The sequence below is a fragment of the Gallus gallus genome, chromosome Z (genome assembly GCF_016699485.2).
Source record: "Gallus gallus isolate bGalGal1 chromosome Z, bGalGal1.mat.broiler.GRCg7b, whole genome shotgun sequence".
NCBI lineage: Eukaryota > Metazoa > Chordata > Aves > Galliformes > Phasianidae > Gallus > Gallus gallus.
In genome coordinates, this window is record NC_052572.1 from 40,769,151 (window position 1) to 40,788,474 (window position 19,324).

At 40.0% G+C, this 19,324-nt stretch overlaps 1 protein-coding gene across 2 annotated transcripts in view; it reads right to left on the reverse strand.

Moving 5' to 3' along the window:
* Positions 1-2,312: 2,312 nt before the first annotated feature.
* The window catches only part of SLC28A3 (solute carrier family 28 member 3), a 43,392-nt gene continuing 26,380 nt past the window's right edge, over positions 2,313-19,324 (reverse strand). For both annotated transcript variants that reach the window (XM_040656460.2, XM_015280378.3), the window contains 10 exons: positions 16,904-16,984; positions 15,668-15,748; positions 14,560-14,685; positions 13,280-13,410; positions 12,248-12,416; positions 10,374-10,571; positions 7,117-7,198; positions 6,132-6,230; positions 4,391-4,514; positions 2,313-3,870 (listed from right to left, as the gene is read on the reverse strand). In XM_040656460.2, the coding sequence (XP_040512394.1) occupies positions 3,768-3,870; positions 4,391-4,514; positions 6,132-6,230; positions 7,117-7,198; positions 10,374-10,571; positions 12,248-12,416; positions 13,280-13,410; positions 14,560-14,685; positions 15,668-15,748; positions 16,904-16,984 (1,194 nt within the window). In that variant the 3' untranslated portion in view covers positions 2,313-3,767. The remainder of the gene's footprint in view (positions 3,871-4,390; positions 4,515-6,131; positions 6,231-7,116; positions 7,199-10,373; positions 10,572-12,247; positions 12,417-13,279; positions 13,411-14,559; positions 14,686-15,667; positions 15,749-16,903; positions 16,985-19,324) is intronic.

Below are 19,324 nucleotides of genomic sequence, written 5' to 3' on the forward strand. Positions count from 1 at the left end.
GAAAAGCAGCCTAACATAGCAGTCTGCATAGCAAAATCTGTTTCAGGCAGTGATGAAATTCCAGTTCGAATTGGTAGGGACCTTAAATATCATTTGGTACCATGCAAGCTGTCATGAGCAAGCCGCTGGACCAGGCTGCCCAGGGCCCCATCAAACCTGGCCTTGAGCACCTTCAGGGATGGGGCATACACAGCTTCTCTGGGCAGCCTCTGCCACTGTATCTCCTCCACATCCATAGATTATATCTTTTCTACACCAAAACTGTTACACCTTGTCCTATTACTACACACCCTTGTAAAAAGTACCCCCTCATCATTCCTGTAGCCTCCCTTTAAGTACTGGTAGGCCACTACAAGTTCTCCCCAGTGCTCTCTTCTCCAGGCTGAACAATCTGAACTCTCACAGCCACAGGAGAGATGCTCCAGCCCTATGATAATCTTTATGGCCCTCCTCTGGATCTGTCCAACAGCTCTACATGTTGTGCTGAGAGCTCCAGACCTGGATTCAGATTGGGTGTTACAATGGCTGAGAAGGAGGGTACAAACTTCATCCTGCTGGTCAAACTTCTTTTGATGCAGTTTAGGATACTGTTGGTTATCCAGGCTTCAAGCTTGTACTGCAGGCTCATGTCAAGTTTCTCAGCTACTAGGTAGCCACTTAGGTATCCCTAAGTCCTTCTCTGCAGAGCTGCACTCAATCCATCTGTCAGTCAGTCTGTACTGATGTTTAGAACTGCCTTGACCCATGCAAAGGACCTTGCACTTGGCTTTGCTGAACTTCATGAAGTTTGCATGAGCCCAACTCCCGAGCCCAACTCCCAAGCCCATGAAGGTCACTCTGCATGGTTTCCCTTCCCAGTAAGTTATCAGCTGGAACACTCACCTTGATGTTATCCACAAACTTAGTGAGGGTGACCTCATTCTGCAGAATAGAGGAATTAATATTAATATTCTGCCTCTTTAGCAGACTTCCCCCTCTCTACTCATGAATTTTCTCAGAAAGAGGTGATAATAATGTTGGACCTCTTTTGGAGAAGACTTGATAGTCTCCATTACTTCCTGCAATTGTGACTTGCCTCTTTGACACGTAGGATTCATAGGATCACAAAGGTATGCAAGTTTCAATGGCTGTTTTGAGGTGTTAGAATTGGAAAAAAAAAACTGTTGTTCTTAAAAGTGTTATTTTTTTTTTCCAACAGCCTTTCAGTCAGTTAAAATAGAAATATTCCTGTTCCCTACCATTTTCCCTCATTTGCTTATTTCAATGCTTTTCTAGTTTGAGGCCGGAGAAAAGCTGTCTTATATTTAGGATTTGATAGAATATGCTTTCAGCATAATAAAGGCTGCATTTTACATTTCCTAGAATTGTTGTACACCTATGTAAAATGCTTCCTGGAATTGTGATTTTTAGTGACTAGATAACACCCTCTAAATGTTTCAGCACAGAGCTTCACAAGGCTTTCGGACTGATAGTGACATCCAGTGGATAGTTTGTGAAGGTGACAGATAGAGGCAGCTATGCGTTTGTTTGCATCTGCCTTGGCTACAAGGCAGTGTACGCTGCCAGGCCAGTAGCTGCAAAGTAGGTAAAGCTCTCCCTTTTTTTTTTGCAGGACCTTTGAAACTGTGATATGATTACACAGGCTTTGCCCATTGCTTAACCCTAAAAGTTTGTGAAGTTTGAATCTATACAAGAATGGAGTGCTAGCAAGCATTTGATTAAGCAGGATGCCTTTGTAGCTTGGCATTCCATGTTCATTGTTATTGGCAATTGTGTTGCTGGAAATGTGTTCCTGGGCTCTTATAGCCCTGGGCCCAAGCTGCCAGGTTAACTCAAAACATATGAGATACATGGCTCACTTTTTGTGTTGACAGAGCCTGCATTCCTAACACCATCACAAAGAAGGGGGGAAAATATTCCCCTGGAAGCGTGGTGGTACTCAGCAGTCTTTCCAGCTCTCCCTGCTTCAGTTGTTACATTTAGGATGCAATGCACCATCTGTATCACCTTTTGACTGAGCCAGCAGCAAAACCATCGGACAATCTGTTTGACAGAGTTATTGTTTCTGATTCATTTCTCTTGAAAATATATAATTCTGTATTTCACATCAGCTAACTCAGAACTTATCTGAAAGCTACACTGTGCTACAGTGATAGTGGCCACTAAAAACTGTGCACCAAACTCACTCAGTTTTAATCTTCAAGACACATTTTCACCAAGCATTTGAGTGTGATTTGCAATTAACAGGATTAGGAACACGCTTTAAGAGCACTTCACTTGTGGCAGGTAACACCTCATCCACCAGACAGATCTCAAAAAGATACATAAATTTTATTATGAAAATTCGTATTTGTTTACCTAAATGTAGGTAGACTTCTTTTGATTACATTTACGCACACAAACAGTGTTCTGCATGGGGAGAGGTAAGGCAGGCAGTACAGCTGTTTAAAGGCAATAATAAAGGAATATAACAAGTAAATCTTACATCCTAGAATAAAAAAAAGAAAAAAAAGGAATATAAAAAATAAATCTTATGTTCCTTTTACGTGCTGGGAACCTTGCTTTTAGGCAGCATCAAACAGACCCCTGAAGGTTGAGAACTGCACAGATCTCTGTGGGAAAACTCAGTCCTGCATGAAACCAGGATTCCTGGCATCTGAAAGTATGACAAATTTACTCACTACCAAAATTTCTGTTTTTTGTTTGTTTGTTTGTTTGTTTGTTTTGTTTAGTTTCTCTATCTTATTAAAACATCTGTTCCATTATGCAACTTAATACAGGGCTTGTCTCACTGAAATTTGGGAATAATCCTGCACCTTCTACCCTGGAGTAGAAAACATAACCAGAGGAAATAAAATACATTCTTTTGTTTGACATTTTTTGTTTGATACCACATCCTTCTATTTAATGCCTGGTACTTGAGATCCACCAGTGTTGCTTTCACAGAGAGCTGGATTCTGACTTGATCTTATTCACATTCTGTTGATGCTCTGTTGATTCTGTCGGGAATATGACAGTGAGTACCCACTTGGTGAATGTGGGATCAACCTTCGGCAACAAAGGTTGAGACGAATTGATGTGGGAAACTTCCTTTGGGATTTGGACCTTTCCAAGTATGTGAGTTACCTCTAAGCAGGAATCAGCCTCCTGAATCCAGACACAGACAGTATGCCTCCTACCTTCAGCTGAGGGCGGAAAGAGGGGAACTGGGGCACACAGTGGCTAGTCCTTGGTTTGGATACTTTGGTGACCAAGGGGATGAGGTGCACCCCATGCTAGAAGCTCAGTTCACACGTAGCCATAGTTACCAGAAGAAATGTACAGAGATTTCCGAGAAGAGAGTCATTTACCTTGGTGCAATGAAACCACTTCTGAAGTATAAAAAGAGCAGAAAGGATGGTAATTCTAAAAATATAATTTGGAGTTCAGAGCTTTCTGTAATTGCAAGTCAGAGCATGATTTTCTTCTTGCCTAGAGTAGTTTTGTGCAACAGATTCATCCGTTTCAGGGTAGAAATGAAATCAGAAAAGTTCTTCTCCTTTTCTGATGTGTAATGGGAAAAGAGATCTGTAGCAGGAGGTCTCCCGCTTTCATCCCAGTTTAATTTTGGAACTAATTCTATGCATGTCGTAAGAAGTAGGCTTGCAGGAGATAGGAAATAAAGGTTTGTATTATTCACAGTTGCGGAAAAGGAAGCTTTCTACTGCCTTTCTGCCAACAAACACGGCTCTTAGTTATGAATATCCCACTCCAGGCTAAGGCTTAATTCAAGTGCAATTCAAAGTTGTTCGATTCAGTATTTGGCAACATTTTTTCCAGAAATTCAGGGTGTAGTTTCCTCCAGGGAAGTTCTCCAGTGAACTGTTTGCACTAGGGAAGAAGGGAAAAACAGAAATCAGATTTACTCCTCTTTTGTGTGTGTGTACACACACACATACACGTGGACACGTAATTTTTAAAAAGTGACTGTGTGCTGAAAGTGTCATGACTCAAAAGTTTAAAAAGTACAAGTTCATAAAAAGGAGGTGAAAGAGAAAACAGAATTAAAATAATTTAGATAGCCTGCTAGAAAAGATAAAGAGCTGCCTGTTAATAAGAGCAGAGCTGCTGAATGAGACCCTGGCCCACCTGGGCCTTGGCAGTGGGACAGAGGGTCTCATCACCACACGCTCCTTTTGCCTGCAGCTCTCTCCCAACCTCAACTCCACCAGGCTTGTGGCTGGGAGATAGGAGTGGCCTGAGGAAGGGGACAGGGAGTGCTGACAGGCAGGACTGGTTGGCCCAGCCCCCTACCCATGTGCTCCCTCCAGCTGGTGTAGGACTGAAGTAGGGTGAGGAACACCTGCAGCAGAGCCTGCCCTACTTGTGGAGGACACTCGGCCCTCATTACCTGGTGAAGGTCTGCTGGCAGCATTTGACCAGCTCTGTGCTGTTGGCTGGGGAACTTGTAGAGTTGAAGGCATTTTGTGATAAAATGTGGCAGGGAACTTCCACGTCAGGGACGGCCAGCATTCCTGTTAAGTAAGGAACAATTCTGGTAATTGTAAGATTAGGGACTGTCAGTTGCTGGAGCAAGGTTGGACAAAATGTTCTGGCCAATTTGAAATCATCCCCTGAGACAGTTCCATAAAATGTTGCAAGTTTAAAACCCACAAATCTTAGAATTTTTCAAAAAATTTACAGAACTGGATTAAGGAATCACATTTTTTTTTTTTTTTTACCTATAGAAATTAAACTGTGGTGACCCATTGCACTAAGAACATTTGGGCTTTTTATGCTTCTTCTTGCTCCTAAAAATGTGTGCTAGTGCTGGGCCAGAGTGCTTTCAATAAATAAAATGGAGCTATGCTACATTTATAGCAGCGCAAGTATACACACAAGCTTTTCTTTTGTTTTAAAAGAATGTGTATGGTTTATCTACCTGCTTTGCTAGATGTTCTCCAAAACTACAAATAGTAACATCCAATGTAGGGATGCAGACACAAAAATGTGAAAATAACAGTTCCTCCTTCTACTCCAGTGCTGTGAAACATGGCCATGTTTTTAATATGTTATCTTACATGGGACAGTAGAAATTCTTTGACTCTTTTGCCTTCTGGGTATAATGAAAGCATTTGCCATGTCAGAAGTGGGTAGAATGTAATTTTCTTTCCATGGCAGATTTTTGTTTTTTGGAAAGATTACCCAGCAACTGTTCACAACTTTATTCTTAAGGCCAAGTTTGTGAAACGACAGCTTTCAGTGAGACCTCCTGATTCCTCAGTTATATGCAGGAGTGTCATGTATTAAAACATTATGGGGGCAGTGTGCCTAATGAAATTTCAGGTACTCTAGTTCCATAACCTTCAGAAAATAGAGCTGAATTATCCTTACAACTTGTATGTTTTTGCTGCTGCTGTGATCACAAAGGGACAAGAAAGCTCTGGTTCCTACAGATTTCCTTTTCAGCTAAGTAAAAAACAATTTTATTCTTCGTTGGATAAATACCAGTGCTTATCACATGCCCCAAAAAGAAAGCTGTGAAATGCAGTTTTGCCTGCTGAATCATACCTGGGCATATCTCCTGAGAGACTAACATGTTCCTTTTCATCTCCTCCCTAAGGTGGCTGTTTCCTTGCGATTCCTTCACTCAGTATGAATGTGAGAATTTGAAAACAAGGATCTCCTCTTGAGTCCCACCTTAAGACAGTTTTGTTAACTTAAATGCACAGTGGGAATACTACTAGCCTCAAACATCCTTTTAGCATTAGGATAAAAATTTTGCAGCTTCTTGCACTTCTCTCTTGCATTCTACTTCCCATCTAATTCTATGTTTCTGCTCCATAATTACTTCTTTATTTCTATAGACAGCAGCGTAAAGGAGAGATTTTATCTTAACTATAACTTGCCAACATCTTTTTTTCTTGTTGGGTATTACACAGAGACTAACAAAAAAGTTAAAACTGAAGAAACAGATATTTCATATACTCCACTTTTCAGAGGCTTTTAATTCAACATTGACTTTTAATCTCATGAAAAAAAAAAAAAATACTAGTTTTAAGTAACAGGAACTCCCCTCCCTATTTTATTACGCTGATGCACTGCCACCCTGTGGTCACTTTCACCAAATGTACCAAACTCGTGTACAGTACCTGCAATGCATGCTGTCATGAAACAGGCAACAGTTCCAGCAATCATTGCTCTGAAAGCACCATTAGCGATTTCCTTTTTTTTAGAGGGAGCCATGCTTGCTAGGAAGAAAAGTAAAGTGTGCATAAAGAAGAAGGTTGGATATCAGGAAAAAAACTCTTCACTGAGAGAGTAGTCAAGCACTGGAACAGTTGGACTAGGTGATCTCTGGAGGTCCTGTCCAACCCCTACAGTTCTGTGATTCTCTAATAAATACATGTAGATACGAAGAAAATTAACCTGCTAGCTTTCCCTTCATGTGAGGAAAGCTCCACCCACTGTGGCTCTAACCAGAAGAAATCAGGAAGGAAAATAAGATATGTTTAGTGGGACATTGAAAAGCCCCATGGCAAGGTTTGCTTACACTGTTAAGAAGCTGGCTTGAGCATAAAAAGGCAAATTATGTTTGCTTTGGAAATTTGCACATCTCTGCCAGCCAACAGCTGCTTTTAGAAGTGAACCTCGGTCACTGTACTGGGATCTGGCCCCACGTGTGTATCCTGCTCTTACACACTGCCCTGATGCTGGCACTGCAGAGCCCACCTGGGCTCCATGGTAAAGGGATCTAATAGCAATTCTGGTTCTCAGTGAGAAAGCTAGATGAATTTTATTTTTTTTATTTTTATTTTTTAATTGTCCTAGAGTTCTGAAAAGTCTGTGCTTTTTTTTTTTTTTTTCTTTCCCTTTAAGTCAGTTGGATATATGTAACGAGTTCTTGACAGGGAGACGTGTGGTTAGGGCTTGGTCCCCTCCCCTTGTTCCCAGCTCATTTCCTGTACCTCATCATCTATATCCCTTGGGGAGCCCTCCCATGCCCAGCTGGATACTGGTTCTTTAAAGAGAGATACTTAGCCGGTAAAGCTGCCAAGCTTCACCCACAGCCTATCCCTCTGGGTGTTTCCTTGGTATTTGCAAGCTAAATAAATAATCTATGAATGGTATTCTTACTTAGACTTCCTATTACCATTCCCAGGGAGCCAAAGTTGGCAAATCCACAAAGAGCATAGGTGGCAATGGTTTCAGAACGGACCTGGAAAACAAACAGATACTCAGTTGAATGAATCAAGACAGCTCATACTGATTTAGAAATCTGAAAGTATGGCATTGTGGCCCAGGGCTCCGAGAACTGAAATCACATTATTAAATTTCACGTGGTTGCTATCCCAGTGTGTGACTTGCAACATGGTTAGCTCATTCTCTTCCTGCAAGTGTGCAGGCTTTCATATCTGAGGACTCACAGGCCATGTGGTGGATTTATTCTTCATGTATATTGATGAGTACAAGTAATTAAAGACAAAAATTATTCTTAACTCATAGTGACAATTTATATATTATTTTTTTAGAGTGTCACAGACTCACAGACTCATAGAATGGTGTGGTTTGAAAGAGACCTCAAAGCCCAGCCAGTTCCAACCTCTCTGCCATGGTCAGGGCTGCCACTCACTAGATCAGACTGCTGAGGGCCCCATCCAACCTGGCCTTGAATGCCTCCAGAGATCACAAGTTCTCTGAGTAGTCTGTTCCCATCTCATACCACCCTCTGAGTAAAGAGTTTCCTCCTGATATGTAACTTAAATCTCCCTCTTCTAGTTCAAAATTGTTCCTCTTGTCCTATCACTATCAGACCATTTAAAAAGTCAGTCCACATCTTTTTTATAAGCCCTGTTTTTTTTATTGGAGGGCTGCAGTGAGGTCTCCTTGGGGCCTTTTCTATGTCAAAAAGAGTCCAGCTCCCTCTGCCTGAATTTGGAGAGGTGCTCCAGCCCTCTGATCAACTTTTTGGCCTGCCTCTGGACCTGCTCCAACAGCTCCACATCCTTCTTGTGCCAGGGGCCCCAGGCTTGGATGTATTATTCTGGATGCAGCCTCCCAAGGGCAGAATAGAGGGGGATAATTCCCTCCCTGTCCCTGCTGGCTACCCGTCTTCTGCTGCAGCCTAGGAGATGGGTGGCCTTCCACGTTGCAAGAACGAACTGCTGGCTCATGACCAGTTTTTCATTCACCAAGTTTTTTCCTGCAGGGCTGCTCACTGAGATGAGTTCTCCCAGACTGTACACATGTTTGGGATTGCCCTGATCCAAGTGCAACACCTTTCGCTTGGCCTTGTTGAACCTCATATCATGAGTCAGAGAGCTTTAATTCATCTTGCCATTCATAGCTGGCCTGCCTTTGTAACACTGCTGAAATCTCAAATTTCGTATGTTGTCCCTACCAAGCAGAGAGAGCTTCATGAGCCCAGCTGCTCTGTGTACACTCCACCCTGTGTATGGAAGAAGAGAACGGAAATGCGTTTCCTTCAGAGTGGGTGCTTTGATGTGATAACAGGCCAATGAATGTTATGATTTATGAATCCCTATTAGTAATTTATTTGCTTCCTTACTCTAGCGATCTTCCTTCCCTTGGGCAGCACACAGGTATGGGTTGCCCTTTGCCTACATGGAGGGATGCTTCAGAGGACACAGAATGACTTTGGCTGGAATTGAGATAGAAACTTCTAGACAAACATAGTTCCAACACTTTGGGAAAAAATGCAGCATTTCTCAGCAAATAGACTTTTGCCCCCAGGCAGCCCTGAACTCCTATTTACTGGGTTTTATGTGCAAGACAGCTGAATGAGTGCTCTAGTGGGTTTCCTATTTATTAGAAAGTTTCTCTATTTCCCTTCCTGCTTTACGAAAACCAATTCGTAGAAAATTTGAATCAGTCTGCACATATGCGGGAAAATGTGTTTCAAGTGCACATTCTACCTGCTTTTCCTAGAAAAGGCTTTGTGTACTATGATTTCCCTGCTATCACCTGCATTCTCCCAGCTTAAAAAACTGGAAGCTTTTTTATTACTTACTCAGATGAGGCAGTAAAAAAGACTGCTTGTTTGCTTTCTCTGCCTGAATACCTGTGACTGGATATACTAGAGAGTATTTATGTGGAACAGAAATTAGAACTGGAAGCTATGCTACTGTCGGATGAACGGTTGCATCAATTAAAATGATCACTTGGTCATTTTTACAAGTGTTATGAATCAAAATTGCTTTTACATCTCAGAGATTTTAATTTTGGAAGCTAATACAGCCCTTTGAAGGTATTAAATGTGAACAAAGAAGTCTTACACTGCATTTTACTGAATAGAAAGGGAAAAGAAAAGAAAAGAAGGTAAAATATAAGTGATGGGATCCAAATCAGGCTAAATCTAAGCATTCATTGAATGCCATTTTTCCCTTGTAGAACATAGCATGACTATAGCAAGGCTGATCAAAGGTCCATCTAGCTCAGAGATCTTCCTCCAGGACCACTGATAATGGAAACATGGGCAAGAGTGTGAGAATTTGATCAGACTAACTGGCTTTATACCTCAATTTCTGAAATATGTTCCAGGAATAAGGAATGCAAGTGGTCAAGAACAAGGTTTTGGTTTTGAATCAAGATAGGTAACCAAAGTATCATACTAAAGACAATGAAAATTAAAGCCTGTACCTAAGTAAGCTTCCTCACTAAGGTCCTCTACACCGACAGCTTATCTTGATTGGAATAGCAAGGACCAGTGGAGGTGGCAAAGCTCACCAAGTGGGGATGCTAGAGTCACAGCTGCAAAAATCAGACTTGGACGCTGTGTTCTTTGCCCCTGTGCAAATAAGTGCAAATTATATGGCATAAAAATACATGGTGTATGCCATATAATATGCCTTGTACTACTGCCTTCTGCATGAGGATAGTAACCTCCAGCAGAGGTGTGGCACGGACAACAGGATAATAATATTTTAAATGCTATGAGGTAGAGCTTCTTGAATTCCTCTCCTGAAGAATAATGCTTGAGTAAATCTTTATGGATAGGAATATCCTCCAGTTCTTGCCCAGAATTTCCCTAGGAGAGTATCTCATAGGGAAGTGCTACCTAAGAATGAAGTAAGAAAAAAGTTGCTTTGAAGACAGCCTTGGTCTTTAGGAAGGTGTTCTGTGGGACATGGCATATTCCTTAAAACTTCCCTACCCACACACTATACGTTTCTTTACTATGCTTGTCTGAGATATAGTGTGATAACAGTCATGGCAGACTCACAAGACAATGCTGTATTTTAATAATTATAATCTGTTGCTGATAAACAAATATGTCACCATTGTCCCTATGAGGCCATACTAAAAGATAAGTTGTGTTGCAACAAAAAAAGAATTAGATCAAACAAATATCTATAAAAGAAAATGTTACTTACAGTCATATATTGTTTCACACCATTTACGTACATGCTCCCACCCTTTTCTCGATTGTGGATCAGTTTTGAGAGACGTTCATAAGCCACAAATTCATTGAAGAAAGTTTTGTAACCTAGGAGTCCACCAACAATAAAACTGTCTTCCCAGTCTACTCCCATCATAAAGGAGAATGGCATAAAGACATATGCACAAATGTTCTGCAAAATATGTAAGACAAAACTGGTCAAAAGTGATAACTGGCCAAAGAACAATGACATCTGAGAAGTTCTATAAACTGAAAGTTAAGGTGGGTTTATTTCAGCATAGGAACATTGGTCTTCTTACTGCCAGCACATCTGAGAAAATGGGAATTACTGAATAATTTTTAAAAGACCAACCCCAAATTTAGATTTAACAAAGTAATTGGATATATCCTTAGTTTTACACTTAAAATAAGTCTCTGTGCCTTTTCTTTCCCCAACAATGACTTCAGAATGGACAGAGTGTTTGAAGAAAATAAAGAGGGTTGAGTTAAAAGTGTTAACAAAAGAATAGATAAGTCTAGTTCATACGCTGATTAAATCAAGTGTTTTAATGAACAGGCTTTACTAATCAGGTTATTGAACTCCAGCTGGTATAAACAAAGGGCTTTTTTCTGCATAAAAGCTGTACTCCTGACATAATTAGAGCAATACCTATTTTTCATAGCATAAAAACTATGCAAGGAAAAATGAGTCTTATATTCCAGTATAGCTTATTTTTGCAAGTGAAAGAAAAGAGGTCCAGCAGTGAAAGCATTTGACCAGATTGTCTTTTGTAAACCTGAGTTGTTTAAGCAGTTACTGCTCTTACACTTCTCTCTGCCCCCCCCCAAAGAATGTCTTCACACCAACATCTTCCTTTTCCATTCAAAACAGAAATGCACAGCTAGCCCGTATGTCCACAGCACAGTCCCACTGGGCTTACAGTCCTAACTAGACCTTCTTCAAGAGCGGAACAGAACACAACAGAAGTTAGTGACTCTCAAAAGGAATGGCTGAAAGAAAATGTGTTTGTGTATTGCATCTTCTTATGATTTATCCATTCATCCAAATCCTGCTCCACTCAGTAGTTACTGAAACACCACCCTTGCAATGAACATGGCTGAGGTATGCGTATACATGACTTTCCTCTGCTGTGGTTGTCTGTGTGGTGGGATAATCTGTGAAAGTTCTGTAGGGTAGCATCTTAATATTGATAAAGCCAGTATGAGTGCCTATCCACTTGTTCAGCACCTGTATCACAGTGCTATATCCATATTTCACACTGCCACTGTATCAGGAATTTGGAAAACAGAAAGCCCAAATCCATCGAATCGTTATTCTGTTGGGTCAAAAATTATGTATCATCCTAAGCTAAAAAAAACACCTCAAAAGCTAAGTCCTATTTAAAGTTTGTTTTCTCAGCTGATTGATTCGGGTTTAGTTTTACAGTTGCTCTGGTAATGAGTCCAGCCTTATTAGGTGTACTTATTTAGGTGAAGTTAGTGAGCATTAAGGACTTACTGTGGCTATCAAAGACAAAAGAGACTTCAATGTTTGTCTGCAGGAGATGTTAATGGTTTGGCAAGTACACAGCGAAGCCAGAGGAGGCAGGTATTAGCACACAGTGCTCAATAAAGTGCACAGCTGCTTACCAGAAACAATCCAGTAGTCCAATTTAATGGACTAATGGACAGAAATATTTACATGGCAACAATTTCCCGTTGATAGTACAGACATTGTTGAAGAATATGTGTGCGAAAATATAAATTAAAAAAAAAACAACAACACAACAACAAACTATACAGATGCATGATTCAAGAAAGGCAAATTATGTACACATATAAGCAGTATTAGGGACTTGAAGACCATACCTCAAAATTGAGCTGTGGATAGTCAAACAGATTGCCCACCCAAGAGAGGGCTGAATCGATGAAAGCCAGCAGGGCAAGGAATGAGATGAGATTCACAGCGATGTTTGCCACCAACAGGATAGAGCTGGATGCACCTTGACTGGCTGCCTCCAGCAGGTTATTTGATTCACTTTATCAGTGAAAAACAAACAACAACAACAACAACAACAACAAGAAACCAGAGTGTGAACATTTCGTAACTCAAGAAAAATCACAGACCTAAAAGTTGCATGAGTGTAATTAGGAATCAACTCATGGAGCTGTCTGTGCAGTCACAGGGAAATAACAGTCAGGTGAAGCGGGTTTGTGCCTTGGATCCTCTTGGGAGGTACTGGGAGGTTGTCTTGGGTACCCCGAGGACAAATTCTGGCATGGTTGAGAGTAGGAGTGTTTTGGAATTAGAGGTTGGGCAAGCTCTGTATCATATCGCAGTGCTGTGACTGCTTGAGACACTGCTGCAATGAGGGAATGGGCACTGATCTTTTTGCAAGCAGCCCTTGCAGAGATGCTTGTTCTGTTCAGAAGCAGCTCCTTCCAAGACTTCCTGCTTTGTCTATCATTCCTGAGGCAAGTGAGTCTCCCTGCAGATGGGCAAAAAGTTTTCTGCTGCTGCTGTCGCTGAAATGGTTGCTCTACCTTTGTTTCTATTTGCTTGTATTTATATATTTATTGCAAAGAAAAGAGCAAATGGGAAAATCTTTTGGTGATTCATATTGGACAGGCATTTCAGTCTCTTTGACAGCTGTCAAGCTCAGGTCCATGGCAGCTCTGCACCTGTCCTTGTGAGTGGTGGTACCTCAGACAGTTACAGTTGGACACGCTGCACTTGAATTCAGAAACTGTTAGCTTGGCATATAGCGGCATCTACTTGATTTATTGCCTGCCCACTCATCATGTGCTGCCCCTAAATCTTATGTGTAAGGAGTTAATTACTTTTCTGAATTGTGTCTTCACAAGATTATTACTGTTAACCTAGAACATTGATGAGCTTACCCCTTTGCCATTTTTAGGCCACTCTTCAAAGTTACTTCAGGCTTTTCAGTTTCAGGCCAGAACAGTTTGGAGGTTGCTAATGATGCTGGTGCAGACATGACAGAAGCAGTCAGTAGGTGGGAGGCAGAAACCTAGAATTTTGAGTGACAGAAAATATGCTTTGATAACTGCATCACGAACATCATAAACAAACATGTAGAAAGCAATTAAAACCATTAGATGGCTGGATAATTTTTCTACAGGGAGTCATTAAAAATATCACATTACTTATAGGGAAAGAAAGAAAATTGGAGAAAGCTAATTGTAGACAGGGGAAGCCTAAGAAGTAAAAAGTACAAAGTAATCTTTCCCTGAGGAGAGCTGCTTCTCTCCTATCCAGACCAAAAATCAAAGGAAAGAAAGAAACAAACAAAAAAGCCAGATGCATGGCAGACCAAAACCAAATCCATGTCCTGGATGTAGCAGTAGAAGAACAGAGTAGAGAGAGCTAGCTTCTGTAACGCTACATGTATGTTCCTTGATAGCCAAGCATTGTTTCTGTCCCTTGAAAGTGCAATTAAAAAAAATTACATGGCTCAATTTCTCTGTTACCATTTCACCACTTCTTTCACAGATTTCTACACAAAAAACTTCCTCTTTGCTAGCTTTTACAGTATTTCTATCTCTTCCTCTCTTTGCTTCTTTGTCTTTTCAGCCAATCCTCCCTTCTTGTCTCTGTCTCTTCACTGTATTTTATTCAGATATGGAACATATTTATCATCCATTTCCTGATGACTTTGATAGAAAATCACATCTTCAGCCTTGTTTTTCTGTCTAACCTTGTGCTGCTAGCCTCATGGCAGACAAGGCATTCACTACCCGTGTTTATACAGCATTACTAGAACCTTGGTCACAAATGGAGTCTTTAGGATCGTATGGCTAGCAGCCACTCCCAAAGGACTTCATCTGTGTCACTGCAGCAGCCATTGACCAGCTGGCATATTCTGTGTTAGTTCATCTGGACTGTAGAAATGTACAGAAATCAGCAATTTCCTTGCAGCAATTGCAGGAAGACACTCTGTACACCTAAGGTGTATTACTCTACTTAAGATCAGAACATGTTATCTTCTTCAACCATCAGGAGACAAGAAATTTTCTGTGATTACTCCTATCAGAAAGAAAAAAAAAAAAAAGGAGGTAGAGGAATAACTCGGGTGTACTTCCCAATATTTTAGCTGTGCTTCTATACTTAAACGATTTAAGCTAAACCAAATGTTTTCAGTTCTTCCTCCATCACTTACCCCAAAAGAAATATATGCTCCTAAGACACTTCCAGCAATGGTTGAGAATCCTGCTGTCATGACTGCGTGGAGTTCAGATTTGGTGATGTATGGTAAGTATGGCCGTACCAAGAGAGGAGACTCTGTCTGGAATTGAAAAACAAACAACAAATTCAGAACTTCCTAATAAATTCTCAGAAATTTCTCACTAAATGGGCAGGAAAATCACTGACTGCATTGCACTTTCCTTTGTGTTTTCCACTAGTCAATCTTTGTGCTAATGAGTGCTCTGAGTATGAATAAGTTGGTTTTTTTTCTTGAGGAGGGAAAATTTTGCCAGCATGTCTCTTGCTGATGATTCTTGCAGATTTTAACTCTCCTCCAAAGGCCAAGTGAAATTGCCAACAAATCCAAATCCAGTTCTTAGTGAGCTAGAAACAGTCATGGGTCTGAGCTGCAGGTAGGGTTGTGCATCGTGTGATACATACATACCAGCCAGTATTTATGGGCAGGTGCTTGCAGTCCTTCTGGCATGAGTGTGAACATATCCTGAGGGTAGTGTTAAATGGACAAACTAGAAGTATGAAAGAGTAAGGCACTGTTGCAAAATAACTATGGATGTGTTAAGTGTTTTTGTGGGATTGGACAGTGATCTTTTCACTCTTCTCTAAAGACTTTGACAGATATTGCTGTAGCGTTACTTTACTAGATTTTCCATTAAGCCAACTATGTGCTATGCCTTCTTCGCTAGGGCCTTGTGCAGATGAGCCAGGATCCCATTCTCCCTATCACTATCTGCCTCATATGCCCCCTTTTCATCCCATTTTTCTTCTCTTCTTAATTTAAGGAAAAAAAAATGGCCTTGGAGTAGTCTCATAAGGGAAATCTATCACCTACATTTATATCTGATTTTCTTTTGGGAAAAGATGTGTTTCTTAAAACATGTCCTGTTGTGTGTCACAGCCAGCATACAAACTTAGCAGAATTCTGTCTTCCAGGAAATCAACCACCAGACTTTCTGTACTACTGTCCTTACTTCATATGAATTGAGGATTATTTTTATACACAGATGCTCACAGACGAGATTCAGTAATCTCATTTTAGTGTTTTTTTCCATGCTTAAACTCACCTGTCCCACAAATATGTTACCAGCAGCTACAAGAGACTCAACGGGAGTTGTCCCCATAAAAATTTGCATTATCCATCCAACCTAAAGTGAAGAAAAACGAATAAAAGAAAAAACAAACAAACACATTGGTGTGCCTGATCCATTAACTTATTGAATTAATCATGTCAGTATCAGGGCTCTAAGACTCCGTAAATATTTAATATTAATGACTTCAACATCAAACTAACGTTGTTCATTTAGAAGTGGCATGCTTAAATAGGACAAGGAGGAATAATTTAACAGAATTGAGAGTAAAATGCTGAAAGACCTCAGGCTCCTCCTGGGCACTAACTGCTGAACTAAATTAACTGAAGTAGATATTTTGATATGTCATTATTATTTACACACCTTTCCAAAGCGACTTTGGCCATATGTAGGGGAAAAAAAGTGCAGAATTTTATTACAGCTAAAAATTTTAGTACACAGTATTTCATCTTGGTGAGGTTTGTAGTTAGTATGTAATAATCCTGTCAATGTGAACGACAAAGGACTTTACATGTTTTACCAGAAATAAGCTTTAACTGTCAGCCATAAAAAGATCTTCTCCCTCATCTGATAAATTCACCAGGCATATAGGTAGAAAGACTAATTGTAGACTTTCTAGCAGACTTTCCAGACTGGACACTGGACCTATGACCTGACAACAACGAAGACTTAAAGTATGAGGTAAGGAAACAGTCTCCAATCTTTGACTTTGGGGTGGTACTGTGTGGATCCAGGAGTTGGACTTGATCCTTGTGGTCCCTTCCAACTCAGAATGTTCTGTTATTCTGTGATTCCATAATCTTATTCATAGAGACAAGTTCCCTAGGGAGCCTGTGTTTGGGTGGTGTTCGCAATCCCTCCTGCAGTACTTTGCAGTAGGCAGCAATCCACTGGCTGTGATGTAGTCTTAATCCTGCATTTTGTGGGATGGACAATGGACATGGGACAGGTGGAAAGGAAGATTTAGCTAAATATGGCATCTGAGGGACACTGAAGCAGCCATGCAAAGCCATTAGCTACTGTGGTATTAACAGTACAGTCTGGGGAGGAAAGCATGGTTGGTGATGTCAGTTAGGATTTTGTAGTGGTAACATTCAAAACTATTGCCAGGTTAAAAACAAACTACTTTCCATATGTCTCTCCCTGAAAAAATAGGCATTAAAGAGGTGTCTCATGTTAGGCAAACAGGAACCTACTGTCAGCAATACCTACCTTTCCAACGAGCCACTGCATGAATCCAATGTGATAAAGCATAGACATTACTGTGCTGAAGAAAACCACAATTGGCAGGACCTGATTGGGAAGGATAAGATCATTAAACTTCTAGAATGGTTTTCCTGTCCATGATTCTGTAGGCCATTTAATTTTAGAAAGAAAAAAGGCTCATGTTTTTCGAGATACACTTAGAAGTCATGAAAACTAATCATTAAGTTTACATTTATGCTGTAAAACTTTTAACCTTCTTGAATTGTTGTGTGTATTTGTGCTGGGATTATTTGTCATGTATCTGCGAAGTATTTGTTATAGCCGTATTTATGTGAACTCAAGCATTTACTGAGCACTAGCGCTTTCTAAGATATGTACAGACTTCGAAAGCCATGAAATATATACAATGGCATAGAATTCAGAGCTCAGCTCCTCTGTATTTATTTCTGAAAAAATCCTGTTTGGACAGCTATTGGGTAAGTATTGGGACAGAAATCCTTCAGAAGATGGAGAGATTCTAATAGGAATTGTAACTGCCTTGATTTCCCACAATAAAGGACAGCTTGCTTAGAAAGCTCAAGCAGCATAGCTGCCTCTTAATAACACATTATAGTAAAATCCTCTTTATTTGTTATTCCATTGTATTGATAACATTGAGTGTGGCATACTGAAGAACTCTGTAACTGTAAGCACAGATATATTCAGCTTAAAAACAAATTCACACGTGTATACTTATTAAATATAAGGAGAATTGAATATGTATCCTTCAGTGGAAGTAGAAGGAACGTTTTCCTTAAACATATGATTTAAAACAATTCCAAGAATGTCTAACCCACTATGTGACGAGTTATTACGTGTGTTAGTTTTTCGTTCTGAATACGAGTATCACTTCATTTTCAAGTTGTTAAACACACAGGAGTACATCATTTCTATACCAATATATATAAATATAAATATATAAAAGGAAAAAAAAATCCCTTTCCAGGATTAGTCAGACAAATTAATTATGGTTAAAACAATGTGACTAACACTAATAAGGTATTACATGTGCTTAACTGAGGTCATAATATATCATAAATAAAAGCAGTAAATGGAATGAAAAAAACAAAAACACACTGTTAGTTCAGAACTTTCTAGCAAGTTAAAGCTCTTCCTTTCCAGAGGGAAGTTAGTACAACCAACAATTTTTATAAACTCTGGAAACTCAATTTAGATAATCAAAAGTCAGCTGGGTAAGGCAGATGTTAAAATGATACGTGTCTTTCACTCCAATTGGATGAGAAGAGTTATCAGTTGATAGAGCAGTATGTTTTTGGCTGAAGGAGAGAGGAGCCAATGTTCTGTCTGTGGTAGGTAATAGCTAGCATCCCTTTGCCTCACTTCAATCACACCTTCCTGTGAAAATAACTTGGAGAACTCTAAATCGTGCTTTTTCCATTTCTGAGTTGCAGGCAATTGTGGATGTAGCATGAAACAGAGAGGTTATTTTTCAGTTGTGACAATTTCTGCCTTGACTGTATAAAAAGTTGGAGACTATTTTAAAACTAAACTCTTCTGCCTGAATCTCCAGTGATTTAATGTTGTACCTACTATGTTATGTCTTCATCAGAAAATAGCAGCAACCATTTAATAGGTAAATAGCTGTTTTAATTATCTGTTCAGGCTAGCAGACATCTAGGGCATAACAAAATCACATGGAAAATATTTGCAAATTGTTACTCTAATATAAGCACATGGAAATCAGCTACTTGCAACACACTGCATTGCAGTGGATTTTCAATTACACTGTCTGCAGAAATAAATGCAATGAAAAACACTTAATATCAAATGACAAATTCAACTGAAAACCAAACCTATTCATCAGTTAAGCTTGGATATACACACAGGTAGAACCTGTAGGTGAAGAAGATGTCAGTGCCAAGAAGAGCGAATTGAGAACTATAAAAGAAAATACAACATGGAAGTCAGGTGGACCTCATCTTGGACCTTCTCTCCAGAAATGGCTAGCATGTTTCCACATGGGAAGAATGGATAGGTCCTGCAGTGTAATTATACCTTCTTGGTCAAAATAATGGAACTATATCTCTATCTGTGAAAAAACAGTAAGAAAGTTTAGTCTCCAAAAGGTACAGCTTCTACTACCTACCACACACCTTTAGATAGACAAGATTTAACTGATGAAGAAATTTAATGAGTACCCTGAAAAAGCCAGTAACACTTCCACAGACAATTTGTAACAAAGAGCTAGAAGTCTAGGCTTAGAAATCTAGCTCCCTTACTTGAAGTGGTTGCAGCATCACGAAAGGCCACTAGGTTGGACAAACAGGACTTGCCCTTGGTGAAGCCATGATAATTCTTCCGTATCACCTTCCTGCCTTCCATGTGCCTCAGCAGAGCTCCCAGGAGGATCTGCTCCATTATCTTTCC